This window comes from Haplochromis burtoni, unplaced genomic scaffold (assembly GCF_018398535.1).
Source record: "Haplochromis burtoni strain Fernald_Lab_line unplaced genomic scaffold, NCSU_Asbu1 Contig_422, whole genome shotgun sequence".
In the NCBI taxonomy this organism is placed as follows: domain Eukaryota; kingdom Metazoa; phylum Chordata; class Actinopteri; order Cichliformes; family Cichlidae; genus Haplochromis; species Haplochromis burtoni.
Window position 1 is genome coordinate 103531 of NW_024582783.1, and position 16423 is coordinate 119953.

The 16423-nt window shown below is 44.0% G+C and overlaps 2 protein-coding genes across 4 annotated transcripts; one reads left to right on the forward strand and one right to left on the reverse strand.

The window, feature by feature from the left end:
- Positions 1 to 770: 770 nt before the first annotated feature.
- On the reverse strand, positions 771 to 5132 carry LOC102302210 (cytochrome c oxidase assembly protein COX11, mitochondrial). 2 transcript variants are annotated; one of them, XM_005944762.3, is made up of 5 exons: positions 5005 to 5132; positions 2657 to 2988; positions 2393 to 2548; positions 2190 to 2315; positions 771 to 1898 (listed from the first exon to the last, which is right to left on the reverse strand). In XM_005944762.3, exons 2-5 carry the CDS (start codon positions 2957 to 2959, stop codon positions 1710 to 1712), a joined length of 774 nt encoding a protein of 257 aa, XP_005944824.1. In that variant the 5' UTR covers positions 2960 to 2988; positions 5005 to 5132; the 3' UTR covers positions 771 to 1709. The 2 variants fall into 2 exon arrangements, with proteins under 2 accessions (XP_005944824.1, XP_005944825.1); XM_005944763.3 differs by having other exon boundaries at positions 4940 to 5112.
- Positions 5133 to 7441: 2309 nt separating this feature from the next.
- On the forward strand, positions 7442 to 14034 carry LOC102302910 (chromobox protein homolog 2). Of its 2 annotated transcripts, XM_005944765.3 has the most exons (5): positions 7791 to 7977; positions 8060 to 8103; positions 8457 to 8522; positions 10042 to 10111; positions 10196 to 14034. In XM_005944765.3, exons 1-5 carry the CDS (start codon positions 7912 to 7914, stop codon positions 11543 to 11545), a joined length of 1596 nt encoding a protein of 531 aa, XP_005944827.1. In that variant the 5' UTR covers positions 7791 to 7911; the 3' UTR covers positions 11546 to 14034. The 2 variants fall into 2 exon arrangements, with proteins under 2 accessions (XP_042069069.1, XP_005944827.1); XM_042213135.1 differs by adding an exon at positions 7442 to 7624 and having other exon boundaries at positions 8060 to 8522; positions 10042 to 14034.
- Positions 14035 to 16423: the final 2389 nt, after the last annotated feature.

Sequence of the window (16423 nt, forward strand, 5' to 3'; positions counted from 1 at the left end):
ACTGGTTAGCAACAAATTTTTCTTTGCACTAGAAAAAGTTTTAATTCTTTAATTTAGTTCGAGTTTTCTCAGGTTGTTAACTGTATGTTCTTGTGGTGAATAAATAACTTCACTTCGTGCGGGCATCAGTTTAAAATCCATCCATCCATCCATCCATTCGCTTCCGCTTATCCTTTTCAGGGTCGCGGGGGGCGCTGGAGCCTATCCCAGCTGTCATAGGGCGAAAGGCGGGGTACACCCTGGACAGGTCGCCAGTCTGTCGCAGGGCCAACACACAGGGACAGACAACCATTCACACTCGCATTCACTCGCACATTCACACCTAGTGACAATTTAGATTAATCAATTAACCTTGAGTCATCCTTGAGTCTAATTTCATCAACCTGTCTGTTCCTGCAGTTTCTCTGAAGGTTCTCCAAGCTGCTGGGTGGAGTGTTTAACTCACACTGCTGCTGCAGTTTGGCTTTTAGTTAAATGTTAGATGATAAAATAATTCATCGGTTGTTGATCCCAGGCTGTATTTGCATAATTTAACAACCTGAGAATCAGGACCAGACGATTTTTACCGGGTCCTAAAATATATCAAAGCTTAGACGTGTCAGAGCATCTTCTTTGAACGTACATAAAGTGAAATCAACTCTTTCGTTCTGCAGTTAAATGTAAGTGTAAGTTCAGTCTGTGCCGACACGAAGCAGTAAAAAGACCTCTGAGCAGGTCACGTCTTTTCCTCTGCTGCCCCCTGGTGTTCAAACTGTCCAACTCTGAAAAAATAAAAACTGAAATACATTTTTATTTGATTCGACTGACAGGAAACATCCTGCGAGAATACTCAGCTGTGAAACTCTCAGGCATCTTTAGATAACAAAAGTAAAAACAGGACAACATGTTAGAATAAACAGAAGAGTAAAAGCGAACCCGTACTGCATATATTCAGCACGACGCTCTCTTTAATTTGACTTTATTTCCAACCGCATTTATTAAATATTTATATCGTTACAGGCACAGGTTTAAACGTGTACCTGTACATGCACTTCCACACAGGGCATGGTGTGTTTTTCCTCCAGGCTTTAAAAGTAAAACTTTAAATGTTTGAACCTCAAAGAAAATGAAACATATTAATAAGTTTAAATCAGACATCGATATTTATCTGATGTTCCCTAAATGTTCCCTAAATGTTCGAGAACTGATGAAGAGCTGAAAGGAAACTTTGGAACAACAGGAGGTGGGACAGAAACCAGGAAAACAAAAAGAAACAAGTGAATAAATATCATCAGAATAATAATGGTTAGTGGTGCATCTGTTAATGAACACATGAAGGGAAGTTTCATGTGTTTGTTTCAGGTTTAAAGTTTTTTCCATAAATTTAATTTTCTTTGATCTCTTCTGGTTTTTCTTTTTTATAACTTTTCATATTTTTCACACTTTTTTACACTTGTAAATGTTTTCTTTTTATTTCTTTTTGTTTATTATCATGTACAATTTGTTTTTCTCCAACTTCTGTGATTCTTGCTTTTGAAAGAAATGTTTTCTTGTACATTTTCATGTTGTAACTTCCTGGAAATGCTTCGACCCTCCGGCGCACAGAGCTCCTCCATCGGGACGTTTGATGATCAGTGTCGACTTTTAATGTGACGTCAGACAGAGTGAAGAGTCTCGATTATCCGAACAGTTTTTTCCTTCGTTTCCTTGGAGAAAGGCGGAGCCCTCGCTCAGCTGTAGCTGTATCCGGGCAGAGGAAGCATCTGACCCTCTTTGGCCTCGAAGAAGGTGTAGGACAGCGTGATGGTGTCCACTCGGGCCATCCGCGGGTCGTTGTCGAACTCGGGGTCGATGTAGAAGAAGACGGGCATGTCCACCTCCTCGTGAGGGTTCAGGCGCTGCTCCTCGAAGCAGAAACACTGCAGACACACAAGCAGAGATCACGTGTTACACGTGTGATAGCGACCAGCTCGGATCACCCGCCAACGCCACGGCTTTACATGCCGAGAGGACTCGGAGCGTCTCCGTGTAGGGCTCTCTCCCACAGTCCAAACACATCCATGAAGGTGTGAATCTAGAGTATGTGTGTGTTAGTCCTGCGACACACAGGCCACCTGTCCAGGTGTGCCCCGCCTCTCAACCTCCTGCTCACCTGTCCAGTGTGGCGAGTGTTGTCCCATTGATTGATCATGTGACTGATTATTGATTACCTGGATCTTGTTGAAGTACTGTCCGGCGTCAAAGGGCACCACGTTGTAGGTGGAGATGCCGATGATCGGTTTGTCTGTGGGGTTCTTGGCTCTGTAGAACGCCAGCGCCGTCTCCCCGGGAACCACCTGGGGACAGAGCGTGTGCGTGAGGAAGAGGAGGAGGAGGAAGTGATGAAGGATGGAGACGGAGCGCGAAGTCTTACGAAGATCTCCGTCTGCTGCGGCCTGAAGTTCCACTGCATGCTGGCGTGCGTGTCGGCGTTGAACGTCACCTTGATGACGCGCTCCTTCACCGGCGTCATTGTCGCCACCTGCTCCATGTCGTGTCCGGCCACTGCCGTGCCGCCGAGCCCTGTTGCCTGGCGACAGAAGCTGAGCGTTCAAACGAGCTCTCAGCAGCTGTGTGTGTGTGTGTGTGTGTGTGTGTGTGTGTGTGTGTGTGTGTGTGTGTGTGTGTGTGTGCTCACCTGGCAGTAGAGTCGATACAGCGGCACTGCGGCGTATGCCAGGCCGATCATTCCCACGCCGGCTGCGGCGATGTAGGTCAGCGCAGTCTTGTTCCTGTTCCTCCACTCCTCCTCCTGACTTTGGGTCTTCCTGCTCCGCCCCCGACTGTGGAGGCGCTGCGGACGCCACCGCCACAGGAAGTCCTTAGCCTGAGAGCGCAGCCCCCTTGGAGCGCCACAGCGAAGCGTCCGGATGCATCGCGTTAATACCACCGAGGCCTGAGGAAGGCAGAGGGGCGGCCGCAGCAGCAGAGGCAGCAACATGGCTGCAGTCAGTCACACCTGAGACTCACCTGCACGACAATCAGAGTTAGTGTGGAATAAACAGGAAGATGTGTTCTCCACATGTTTAACTCGTCAGGTGAAAACAACAATGAACCAAACTCCATTCAAAAACGACACGATTTTATGCCACCATGCCAAACTGCACCGGCTATTCAGAGTTCACAGAATCATTTGAATGTTGGTGACTTTATGTTGATACATCACAGTCTGTAAACTGAGCTTTTATTTTATATTCACCTGCACTCTACTTCAAAAATGTGCACATTTAGAAACGTTGCCCGGTAACAAAAGTTCTTAATGTGCTAAAACTTTATCAAACAGCTTTTCCACATTTTTAAAAGTCACTCTTTAATTCCGCACATTGCACACTGTGTTAGTGTTAGCAGTACACTGACCCCCAAACTACATCTACAAAAGGTTCACTTTTAAGTAGGGCTGCCACAAACGATTATTTTGATAGTCGACTAGTCACCGATTATTTATGCGATTAGTCGACTAATCAGATCATCATCCACTGGACGTAAAACTACAGCTTATTGCACCAGCAGCATCTGCTCTTATATAACTATCATTAGCTTACAGCTTTAAGCTTTTAAGGTGCTAACTAAAAATAAAGACAAGATGATAGTTTATTCAATTTTAATGAAATTTGCAGATTGTTTCGGTGAAGTTTAATAAACTCCTTGCTATCTAAAATATAACAGGACACCGGAGTAAATTCTCCAGCATCTCACACTTCTGATGATCAGCTGTCTGCTTTACGTTTATTCAGCTGTGTAAAAACTATAACTTTAATCTCAGACAAACAGATTTACTCAGGAACAAATAAAATACTAAAAAAAAAAAGCCAAACAATAACATTTTTAATTTATCTAAGTGACTCATATATATTTAACCTGAGTAGCGAAAGATGGCGGTGGGTTTGAAAACAATTTGCCGGGAGTCCGGTGTTCTCACCGCGCTAGTGACCTAGCCCCCGGCTAGCTAACGAGCTAGTGGGTAACAGACGTCTCCGAAAACGTCGGAGCGCTTTTGAAAATATGTGGTGTCCTGATAAACTGAGCCGATATTTGAGGTTTACACAGCTACATTCTCGCCTGACAATATGTTAAACGTTTATTTTGTGACCCAGAAAGAATAATAAGAGTAATATTAAAACTAACTAGCTGCCGCCATTGTTGGAAACTGAGCTGGGCCGCGCTATGAATTCTGAGACACAGCTTCTTCTTCTTCTTCTTCTTCTTCTTCTTCGGGGTTTAACGGCAGCTGGCATCCTTGTACATGCAGTGCTGCCATCTTCTGTTTCAGTCCGTTATTACACTCTTAAATCCTGCTACTTATTCCTGCGTCTTTTGGGATCTTACAAAGCTTCAAACGAGGCGTCGACTATTAAATCAGTCGTCGACGATTTTGATAGTCGACGTAATCGTGACTAGTCGACAAATCGTGGCAGCCCTACTTTTAAGACACTTGTCTTACAAACAAATGTAAAAATAAACACATATTTAATAAATACACATCCTGCGACAGAAAAAGTCACTCTTCAATTCGGCCAATGTGACACTTGACAAGCATCAACTCCTTAAACGTAACCGAGTCGAAAGTATCGATGACCTTCTCTCCCAGCCGATCATCGCAACAGGAAACAGTTTTTTTCTGCTTTTATTCAGCCTTTCAAAAGCATCCTTCGCCGAATATTTCCACGGACACTGGTAATCATGAAAACGTGTCTCTGATCTTTTGCTGTGTGAGTCCGCGTCGTAAAACAGAGCCCAGTCTGAATTTAACGACTTTTAGTTAGCGGTTTGTAGCTCCTTTAACCACAAAGAGCAGAAACGTTATCGGGGATCATCAGCTTCACAGATCTGCACTCAATAAATCTGATTTTAAATAAAGCGATCTGACAACATACACACACACCTGCAGCGGCTGACTGCACACGTCACGCGGCTCACTCACCTGTTGTTAAACTCTAACTGTAGACTAACTACAGAAGCTCAGTGGGAGCTTCATGGTTGAGTTACCTGTGGAGTTTCTTCGGCATTCACCTCTGCTCAGTTACCAAACATGATTCCGGAAACACTTCGGTGTAACACACAATGTGGTCCGCTCGGCCCCATAGCAACAAGCGAAGCGTTCCGTCGGCAGAGTTTCGCAGGGTAACGGATCACGTGACTGAATTTATCCGCTGAGAAATGTTGTTTAACACAAACGTCACTGTAAAAATACCAGAATAACAGGAGTCGTTTGTAGTTAATTGGTTTTCATTAAAAGCACCTAAAATATATATAAGTTAATAAATCAAATAAATATTTTTAAAGCACAAAAGAGAAAATTTGACAGAAATAAAATAGATTTTACATTTAAAATGTGATTTTAAGGAAAACAGCCAAAATATGCAAATTTGGAACATCTTCAGCTTGGCCTCCAACAATCTCTAAACTATCTCTTTCACTCTTGCTGCGCTCCTTCTGTCTGAAATCACCCCTGATATTTAAAGCCTGACAGACCTGCAGCGCTGTACTCATTTCCATTTCCCAGTGCGACAGTCCAGAGACCACACTGAGGTCTCAGTATAATATTTCCCTTCCTGTTGATCGACTCTCTGGCTTAAATAACAGGCACTTAAAGTGCCTGTTATTTAAGTTAAATAAATAACTTAATTTAATAATTTAATATTTAACTTAATTCAACCTAAGTTAAATTTAAGTTAAATCCTGTTAAATCCTCTCTTAGACGTAGGCTGCTGGGGGATTCCCATGACGCACTGGGTGTTTCTTCTTCACTCACTATGTGTTAACAGACCTCTCTGCACTGAATCATATCTGACTGAGTGGTGTTCAGTTAACAACCTCCAACTGAACACCACGAAAACTAAAGAACTTATCTTGGACTTCAGGAAGGGCAGAGCAGACATTAGTATAATGACAGACCCATACTGTCATTATACTAATGCTGCTATCCTGTATATATTGTACATACTATTGTTTGAGTACTTACGATTGTTTTTTTTGGGGGTTTTTTGTACTTTTTATATTTTACATTTATATTTATTATTGAAACTTGCACCAAGGGAGTGGCACTCCAATTTCGTTGTACTCTGTACAATGACAATAAAGGCTATTCTATTCTATTCTATTATTAATCTCTGTCTCTCTTCCACAGCATGTCTTTATCCTGTCTTCCTTCTCTCACCCCAACCAATCACAGCAGATGGCCCCGCCACTCCCTGAGCCTGGTTCTGTCGGAGGTTTCTTCCTGTTAAAAGGGAGTTTTTCCTTCCCACTGTCGCCAAAACTCTATGAATGTTGAGTTGTTCTCTGTATGTATTTTTTTAGGGTCTACCTTACAATATGAAGCGACTGTTGTTGTGATTTGAGCTGTATAAATAAAATTTAATTGAATTTAATATTATAAAAAAAATTGTAAAAGTAGTCTTTTGCATTGCGAAGTTTTTTATTAGTGTGTGCTCAAATGGCACAGTCGGACCTGTCCAGGGTGTACCCCGCCTCTCGCCCAGTTTCATCTGGCACCCTGAATTTGATCAGCAGTCATGAAAATGGATTGTTTTAGTTTGAACACTATGATAACAGCTTTGAGCTGATTATGCATTTATTCTGATGACACCGCTCCTGAAAAGAAACTCTCCTAGCAGCAAATATCACAACTACAACAGGTATAGGTTTTGTGCAGTTGGCAGTAAACTTAATGTCATACAAATTAATTTTTGTATGACTCATTTAAATGTCCTCCTGAACGTGAAACTCCTACAAACACACAGGCTGTAACGCCAGCTACAAAAATACCTCTGCTCACAATTTTCACTCACAAACTGACTCTGAGCCTCTTTGTTAGGTTTTTGTTTGGTTTATATGACCTCCATAAAACACTGGCACGTTGGAACATGTGTCCTAACCCGTTTAAGTAAGATCAGCGTCTTCTGCAGTTCTCAGCACACGGCTCTTCTCTTTTCCTAAGTCCTTATCATATCTCCTACCAACTTTTCCTTGACCTCAGTGTTTTCATCGAGGTCAAGGAAAGCAGGTTAGGAATATGAGATAGGAGGTACTTGTGGACACCCAGAGGTTTATTCCAAAGTCCTGAGCAGAGCCACATGAGACCCTTTAAACAGCAGCTCCATGTTTCTACAGTGGATCTGTGGGTATATGAGCACATTTCTATTGAGCCAACGTGACTATGATGAACAGAGCGATCAGCTGCACTAACCACTGCTGCTAAGAGAAACCTGATGGACTCGGCTGAATCTTCTTTCAGAGACAAAGAGGACGCAACTGCAGCTCTGCTCCCTCACACGTTTACTTTCACTTCTGGAAAATGACATTGAACTAAATTGAAAACATGTACAGGCAGAGGCGGAGCAAGAAGTGGAATGTCTTGCTCCACCTCTGCCTGTACATGTTTGCATTTCCTGCTTCTCCCATTAGGATCAGCTGGTTTGTAACCGCTAACTGGTGTAGCAGGAGTGGATCCTGAATTTACACATTAATGACGGCGTCAGGGGATCAGGAGAAACTCAGCTGTTTTCTCTGAGCTGAAATGATGCTTGAAGTTTAAAATGTTAGAAAGTCATTCTTGAAACCTCTGAGTTTTTCTCTCCTTTCAGCCTGCTGCAGGTTACACCAGGTTAAAAACACACGTTCATCTACATTTCTGTATTTTTATTATGTAAAAAAATGTAAATATACTTTTATGTTCATATGTATTTGTATTTTCTAATTAGCGTTCTTAAATATATACAACAATAATAAATTATTACAGTATATTATAATTATAATGCTATCATTATTAGTAGTAGTAATCTGGAGGCCGATTCGATTCACCGGCTAGCCTGGCTCTGGTCGTTGACGCTGTGAGGGGAAGTACGGTGGCCGGCAGGAAGAAACGCGCTGGTAGTGCGGGGAGCTGCAGCCATGGAGGGGGTCACCGTCGGCCAGGTGTTTGACGCGGAGTGTATCCTCAGTAAGCGGCCCAGGAAGGTAAGCTCAGCGCCGGTGGCCCGGGTGTGGTGTGGTGTGGTTCCGCTCGGCCCGGCCCGCTGTGACTGTTCTGTCTCCGCAGGGAAAGTTCGAGTACCTGGTGAAGTGGAGAGGATGGTCCTCCAAGTAAGTAGCTCGCTAGCTGCTAACGGCTAACGGTCATAACAAAGCCGGGCCGCGGCTCGGTTCGCGTCGCCACCGAGGCTCCTACCGCGGCACACGGGGGGAGAAGCACGGCCGGTACCGACCCATCCGCGGCCGGCGTCGATCCACGGCCTGCCGGCGGACACGTCCAGCTCCAGGACCGCAGCAGCTGAGGCTCGGCCGGTCCTGCGCCACCGAGCAGCCTGATGTTGATTTGCTGACATGTTTTGTATTTGTGGATAACGCTGGCAGCTGTGCGTGGGCCTCCGTGATGGCTCCACACAGAAAACCCGCTCGTGTCCGTCCTGAATGTGAAATGTTTGTCGTGTTTTCAGGCACAACAGCTGGGAGCCCGAGGAGAACATTCTGGACCCCCGGTTGCTGGCAGCCTTTCACAAGAGGTCAGTTTGTCCCCAGACTGCAGGTAAACTCAGGTGTGCTCCACGTCCACCTGCGTGGAAGCTCACCTGAAGGGCCTGAGAGAGGAGCAGTCAGGGAGCTCCTCCCAGCCGCTCATTCAGTTAAACATCTTAATATTTGTAATGTTTTTAATCATAATTTAAATAAGCAGTTAAAAGTAACTTTGTTAAGAAAGGTTGTATAGTAACAAAATGTATTTAATATTATTTAATATTTATAAAAATATAAACATGTCATATCAGAATTGATAAATTATATATTTAATTTTACTGATAGTTATAATTGCTGAAATAAAAAGTCCTGCGATTATTAGTATCAAAAAGATTTAAAATAACAAAAATGTGTTTTGTCTCTAATATACATATGAATTAATTGCATATTAAAATAAATGTAATTAATGAAATAATACATTTCATTATTAGTAAACGTTACTGTCACAGTAAGATAAATGTATAGATATATATTTTAAAAAGTTAATGATGGCGTCAATAAATAAATTATTAAAAGACTAAAAATATATATATTACATACTTTACATATTTATATAATGTAATTAATACATTTAATTTATTATTAAAAATATAGAAATATGTTATTATATTCTGCAGCACGGTGGTTAGCACTGTTGCTGCACAGCAAGAAGGTCTCTTTGTGGAGTTTGCGTGTTCTCCCCGTGTTTGCGTGGGTTCCCTCCGGGTACTCCGGTTTCCTCCCACAGTCCAAAGACACACAGTTAGTGGGGACAGGTTAACTGATTAATCCAAATTGCCCATAGGAGTGAACGTGAGAGCGATTGGTTGTCTGTCCGTGTGTGGTGGCCCTGCGACAGACTGGCGACCTGTCCAGGGTGGACCCCGCCTCTCGCCCTATGACAGCTGGGATAGGCTCCAGCGCCCCTGAAAAGGATAAGTGGAAGCGAATGGATGGATGTTATTATATGTTATGTATTTTAAAAATGTTACATATTATATGTTAGTAAATTATTATTCTAGTATTCAAACAGAAATATCTGTAAATAATATATAAAAGAATTAATATGTATTAAACACTAATAGTAATAATAACAAATATTCAAATTACTTTTAAAAGAATGATGTATATTGAATGTATTTAATAAAATTGCAATTTAATAATTATATTATGTGGACATGTAATAAATATATATTCAATATGTAATTTCATATTGATGGGTGAGCAGGCGCCCAGGTTCGGGTCCAACCTGTGGCCCCTCCCTCTCTCTGACCGCTCTCGTCTCTCGTCACTTTCATTTAAGGAAAAATATAAATATATGTACATGTAACTATTTAATATATTTATGATTTTAATGAATGGAAACAAGCAGCAGAATCAAAGAAATAGACAAACTGACAGATCTTTGTCACATGTGACGCGCGTCAGTTCACGAATCATTTCACGCTTGTTTTTATGAAAGAACGACGTGTTGAATATTTGGACTTGCTGTCTGCGTGTTTAAATAACGTTTGTTTCGATCTGTTCCAGAGAACAGGAGCGCGAGCTTCTGTTTCAGAAGAAGGGAAAGAGGCCGAGAGGCCGACCTCGAAAGATTCAGGTGAAACACGCCGACCCCGCCTCCTGATTCTGTCTCATGACCTCTGACCCTTCTTGCTCATCCCGTTCTGTTTCTGTTCTGCAGCCAGCGCCCACCGTCACGAAGGACGACCGCTCCTCGTCCTCCTCTTCCTCTGGCCTGTCATCAACCGCCTCCTCGTCTTCCTCAGAGGATGAAGAGCACACAAAGAAGGTGAAGCCCGCCCCCCGCGTCCACCCCGTCCCTCAGAAGAGGCCTCAGATCCTGCTCGCCAAACCTGACACCCCCCAAAAGAAGAAGCGAGGGAGGAAGCCGCTGCACCCCGACCTGAGGGCTCTAAGGCAGGCAAAGAGCCGCCCTCCCCCGCCGCCTTCTCCACCACGCCACCAGCAGCTGCCCAGAGACGAGCCGCGGGCCAGCGTGAAGAAGCCACTGCAGCCGGCCAGCTTCACCTACACCGGCCTGAGCCGGAGCGCCAGAGAGGAGGCCGGCTCCGCCTCCCAGACCTCCTCTGCCTCCTTCTCCCAGGCCTCCAAACCCGGTGGGCTCGGCTGCATTTGGACCAATCGCTCGCTCTCAACCTCCTCCCTGTCCTCCAGCTCCACCTCCCAAAACAAAGCCACGCCCACCGCACAGAATAAGAACTCTCTGTCAGAGCTGAAGCGCTCCGTCCCGGAGATCGGCAGAGGAGACGGCTTTAAGGTGACGCCTCTGAAGCAGGGCGGAGCCTCTGGGTCGCTGGGACTGCACAGCAGCTTTGGAGGAGGCGCAGTGGTGCACCGCCCCCTGCTGGCTCAGAGGAGGCAGGATGGCAGCGGTGGTCAGAGCGGGGTGGCTCCACACAAGCATCTGAGCACGAGTTTGTCCAAACCGCCATCGTCAGCATCGCCGTCGCCCCGAGACAGAGCCAGCCAGGCGCTGAGCCTCCGCGCCCTTAACCTGCAGAGCGTCGGCAAACTGCCGCCCACGAGCGGCCTTCAAGGAAGCAACACTAGCGGGGTAGCGGTAGCAAGAGCGAACCCACGGAGTAGTGGCAGTGGGATGGTCGTAAAAGGAGGAGCGAAAGATGCTCGCACTGGAGGCAGAGCTCCAGAGCAGGGCGTGACGAAGGACAAACTGACGGGTGGTGGCGCTGCTCGAGGGAATAGTGGCGTGAGGCAGGACGGCCGTAAACACGCGCTCGGCTCTCAGAACAGGAACCTGAACGAGCTCAGCACCGGCGACTCCGACGAGACTAGCACCAGCGAGTCAGAGACGGAAGACGCTCTGTTTCCTAGCAACAGCAGACCCAGCCGCGGCAACAACGCCACCGACTCTGACACGGAGACGGACTGGAGGCCGGCGCGGAGCCTCCTGGAACACGTGTTCGTCACAGACGTCACAGCCAACTTCATCACGGTGACGGTGAAGGAGTCGCCAACCAGTGTGGGCTTCTTCAGCTCCCGGAACCACTGAGCCGGGCGTCTGCTCGCTTCCTAGAACAGCTCAGGGTTCCTACACCTCTCTGGAAATCCAACACTCAGTCATTCCCGGCGCCTCCAGGGCGACCCTTCGGTTCCAAGAAACAAAAACACGGTGGAGAGATCGGATCGAGCAGGAAGCTCCTCACAGTCGGCAGTAGGAACCCTGACGTTCAGACCCCGTTCACACCTGTGATCAGTCTGCCGACCTTTAACCTGCAAACAGGTCACCTTCACAGGGTCAGAGGTCAGGCGACTTTCATACCTTTTTAGACCTTCCTGTTAGGACGGAAAATGTATTAAAAAAAGTCAATAAAACAAAATGTTCCCTTCCTCTGAGATGTAATACATTACGACTGCCAAGAGGGGGCGCTAATGTAGGGGCTCAGAGTCGTCTGATTGACAAACACAGTTTTAAACTAAACGATGTGAAAATGTTACTTTTTTGTATCTAAAGATGAGAATTTGTGCTTGTAACGATAATTACGATTACGCTGTCCTCCATCTTTAAAATGTATTACCCTTCCAGGACCCGAAGCTCAGTCAAGCTCCACTCTGACAGCCAAACCATCTGTTCTCTGATTGGATTGTTAAATTTGTGATTCACGTGATGTTGACCAATCAGCTGAAAGGAAGAAAATTGGGTCAAAATTTGTACTTGTAAGTTGAAAGTGACAGAGGGAGCAGAGAGGTTTACACTGATCTGTAACCTTAACAAACAAAATGTGTAACCTGTGTAAATATTTTTTTAGACACACAAATTCTCATCTACAGATGCACAAACATAACGTTTCTTTAGATATTTTAGTTTACAAAGTTCTAAAAAGATTTACGAGCACAGTTTGACTCCACACTAATGAACCTAACAGCTGGTTGCTGCCATCGTGGAGGGAAAAGTCTGTATGTTTGTTTGAAGCAGCGTTCCTGCAGGATCGTCCTCGCAGTTTAAAGTTTCGTCTGTACGGAGCACGCTCAGGTCGAGCAAACAAACTCGTTGTCTGCATATAAACACTCCCGCCTCACCTCTGGTTTCTCTCTGTCTTAAACACAGAGAGCGTCAGGTGTTTGTCAGGAAGGTGTTCAGGTATGAAAGTAGGTCAGGCCGAGGTCCCACGCAGCTGAGACCAAACCAAAGTCAGGATGAGGCTTTGATGATGTCGTAAATAACACATTGATTTCATTGGCTGGAAGCCCCTCGAAGCTGGCGCAGGCTTCTGCACCCTCTGCTTCTGCTTAGAAAGGAAGTGACGTCCTTCTCGGAGCTTCCTGATCACCGGGGATAACTCAAGCTTCCCCACAGACCAGCCAAAAAACCCTGGAAGACAGAATTGTTGATCCGATTGTTTCTGAGCGACACGCCGCCCACACCCACAGTCACTGACTGTCACAGCCAGCGGCTCCGAGGTGTCGGCGGTCGCTCGGCGCCACGTGAAACCACGCCACTATGTTTGTTTCTCGTCCGAAAATCCTTTTTGTTCAGTCGCCCGATAAAAAGATGATGGAAACCGTCCGCTCGGTTTTTCTCACATCGCTGAAGCGTCTCGGGTCGCGTCACGGATGCGTTTTGGTGCTGCGCCGCTTACAGCACAGTCCGACTACTCTGGCGTCCTTCAGGAGGCTTTGTGTGCTCGCCTCGTCAGGTCTGCAGCTCTGATGGGTGTCTAAACGGGGTCTGGACTCACAGGTGGACAGCGCCTCTCCGGTGCCTCAGGTTCCCCCCTCACAGCAGGACTGTTGGACCGCCGCTCGGCGGGATTAGCTCCAGGAGGACATTTGTGTTTGTTGGACGTACGTGGCTTCTTCCAGGGCAGCATGTTTAAAAAAAGAAGTTTCCTCCAGCCGTCGTCTTTCAGTTCTCTTTGGACCAAAGCTGTTACGAATGTGTGTCGTTCTCAGTGTGGTATCGACAGTGTTTCGTGCACTACGTGCAGTATAAGCTCATGAGACATCCCATAATCACTTCTATATATGTACATATATATATTTAGCAGTTTTGTACCATTTGAAACCATCGCCGTGTCTTTTGGAGGTGAAATATGTGTTAATTTATATTTGTAAATATGTTTTTCATGTGATATGTAATAATCTATGGGTGCTCATTTTGGCTTTTAGCGTCACGCACCTGTAGCCTGAAATAAACCGGAAGCACCTGAAACTTCACGGCTCGGCGTGTCTGTGCGCTGCCGTGTTTCACCACCAGGTGGCAGCGCTGCACAGAGAGCAAAGAGGATGCAGGTGCTCGCTGACGGTTGATGACCAGGAAAAGTTTTAAATGAAAGCAGTTAACAGGAAGTTTGCAGGTCATACGTAGGTCATATGATGTCACACCAATTACATCATCAGGTCACATGAACGGAGCGTCCAACTGAGACAAAGCACTGTTAATAAATCAGCTCCTGTAATAATGTGATAAACACAGAATAGATTTTTCTTGTGTTAAAAATGACATTAATTAAGCTGTAAATAAAATTACATATTAATAGACTGATTGTTTTAAAAATATGTTTAAAATAAAAAAGCAAATATTTTAAACATTTAAAATGACTAAATTATAATTAAAATGTTTTTCAAAACAATATTAAAAAGATCAAAATAAAAGCACCATGAATAAATATTAGAATTTAAAAAAACGCCTTAATTGTGATTTAATAATAATTATTAACGGGGAATGTGATGAATAATTAAAAAAGTCAATTACAAAGTAAAATACTGAAATTAAAAAAGTTAAAAATGATTATTGTAAAATTGTATTTTAATAAGCAAACCAAGAGATTTCAGGAACTATAAATAATGAAATCAAATCTGTTGTCAGGTTGATGCCACAGCAGCCATAAATAAACGGTTTCTTCTTTATGTTTAACGGTGACTCTTTAATGGTAGGACCTAAAAAACGTACCCCTTATGAGGTCCTAGAGCCAAAAATCGACCACGCCCAAAAAAGTGCTATAAAAAATTTATATATTAATATTTTATTCCACTTTAAATTAGCCAATCTTTTAGACCTACTTCTCCTTGAACTATTCATGTCAAGTTTTAATTACATTTCGCGGATTTTAACCCTTTATATCCCGGTTTCGTCACATGAGCGCACTGCTTTTTTTGCCCCAAAAAACATAAAACTTGAATATTTTCCAAAAAAAACATTTGAGGTAATATTCAATTGTTATTATAATTAGGCCTTTAGATGGACTAAAGATTGGCACCAACAGTCATTTCGATCGCCTTTTTTTTTTTTTGCAGGAGCGCATTTCATAAAATGCACACACTATCGGTCCCAATCGACCACGCCCAAAAAAGTGCTATAAAAAATTTATATATTAATATTTTATTCCACTTTAAATTAGCCAATCTTTTAGACCTACTTCTCCTTGAAATATTCATGTCAAGTTTTAATTACATTTCGCGGATTTTAACCCTTTATATCCCGGTTTTGTCACATGAGCGCACGGCCGTTTTTGGCGGAAAAAATGAAATATTTTCCATAAAATACATTTGAAAGTTATATTTTATTGTACTTTTAATTAGGCCTTTGGATGGACCAAAGATTGACACCAACAGTCATTTCGATCGCCTTTTATTTTTTTTTTCAGGACCAGAAAATGGTCTCCAGGCGGCAAATGCTCCTCCTCTAGGCCGAAATAAGTGCATGTTGCCGGGGTACGTCGCGGCGATCACCGGGGCACGATCACCGGGGACTGCTTTTTCCAGCCCACACGTCCGATACCACGTGACAACAAATACGTCATTTCCTGTTGACTGAGAAAAAAAAAGCACCCTCTCGTGGTCCTAGGGACCAAAAAATGGTCCAGTCCGATCACCGGGCGAAGCCGCTGCTGCACGCCGAAAATGAGGCTTCATTTCCCGCAGGTCTTTCCAAGAAGCCCGCTGTTTTCCAGCAGGGATCAAATGTGGAGCAAGGGCGCCACCCGGTGGCCAAATAAAAAAATTACAATTCTAAGGCCTTGAGTCCAGAATGAAAACGAAACCTAAGCCGCCACCCAGATATTAACGGTAATAATTCTGCAGTGAAAAATAGCGTTTATAAAGGGTTTCAATGGGGCGATTTATGGCTTTTGGTCCTCTAGTGGATGTCGGTTTTTAGCTTAGCCACCTTAAGCTAATCGAATAAACGGAGACGGCAATTCTAAAGAAAAAACGAAAAAAAAGGGGTTGGGAGGTTTGGCTATATTCTATTCAACACAGTGAAAATGGCCTAATATTAAAAAAACGTGTGGATGATAAATGGCCGGAGGTCCTACCAAGGGTTAAGGAGAAACGAGAGTGAAGCACATGATCGTCATGGTTATCGTTGTGGTTATCGTTCCATTAACATACAAACTGGACTGATAACTTCTCAGTTCTCACAGACGTGTCGGCTCAGACTGTAAAAATAGGAATTCAGTTCATTATTTCTAATAAGTAACATACGTTTTAGTGTTTCGCAGATTTTTAAAATATTTGTGTTTTGGTTTTATGACAATAAAAATGGTAAAATTTTAAATATAGACATAAATATAATACAGGTAGCAGGACCTCGTCAATGTTTCTTCATTTTTTCTGTTTTTTGTACTGAATTTGATAAAAAGGTGTTTTACAGGCGCAGCTCCTTCAACTGGAATCAGCTGAAAAGTCATAAACACGTCTTTAAAAAACCTGAGATGATATTTCTGAGATGAATTTTAAACGGCTTAAGCCAGGGGTCCCCAATCCCACTCCACGAGGGCCGGTGTCCCTGCAGGTTTTAGATGTGTCCTTGATCCATCACAGCTGATTTAAACGGATGAATGACCTCCTCAACATGTCCTGAAGTTCTCCAGAGGCCTGGTAATGAACTCATCATGTGATTCAGGTGTGTTGACCCAGGGTGAGATCT

What these genes read in the sequence shown, in the direction of transcription:
- LOC102302910 (XM_005944765.3), top strand. Translation starts at nt 7,912, where the DNA reads ATGGAGGGGGTCACCGTCGGCCAGGTGTTTGACGCGGAGTGTATCCTC. An exon ending in TCAGTAAGCGGCCCAGGAAG is followed by an intron (nt 7,978 to 8,059) that starts GTAAGCTCAGCG and finishes CTGTCTCCGCAG; the next exon opens with GGAAAGTTCGAGTACCTGGT. An exon ending in CTGGCAGCCTTTCACAAGAG is followed by an intron (nt 8,523 to 10,041) that starts GTCAGTTTGTCC and finishes GATCTGTTCCAG; the next exon opens with AGAACAGGAGCGCGAGCTTC.
- LOC102302210 (XM_005944762.3), bottom strand. Translation starts at nt 2,959, where the DNA reads ATGTTGCTGCCTCTGCTGCTGCGGCCGCCCCTCTGCCTTCCTCAGGCC. An exon ending in TGTATCGACTCTACTGCCAG is followed by an intron (nt 2,549 to 2,656) that starts GTGAGCACACAC and finishes TTCTGTCGCCAG; the next exon opens with GCAACAGGGCTCGGCGGCAC. An exon ending in CGCAGCAGACGGAGATCTTC is followed by an intron (nt 2,316 to 2,392) that starts GTAAGACTTCGC and finishes CTCTGTCCCCAG; the next exon opens with GTGGTTCCCGGGGAGACGGC.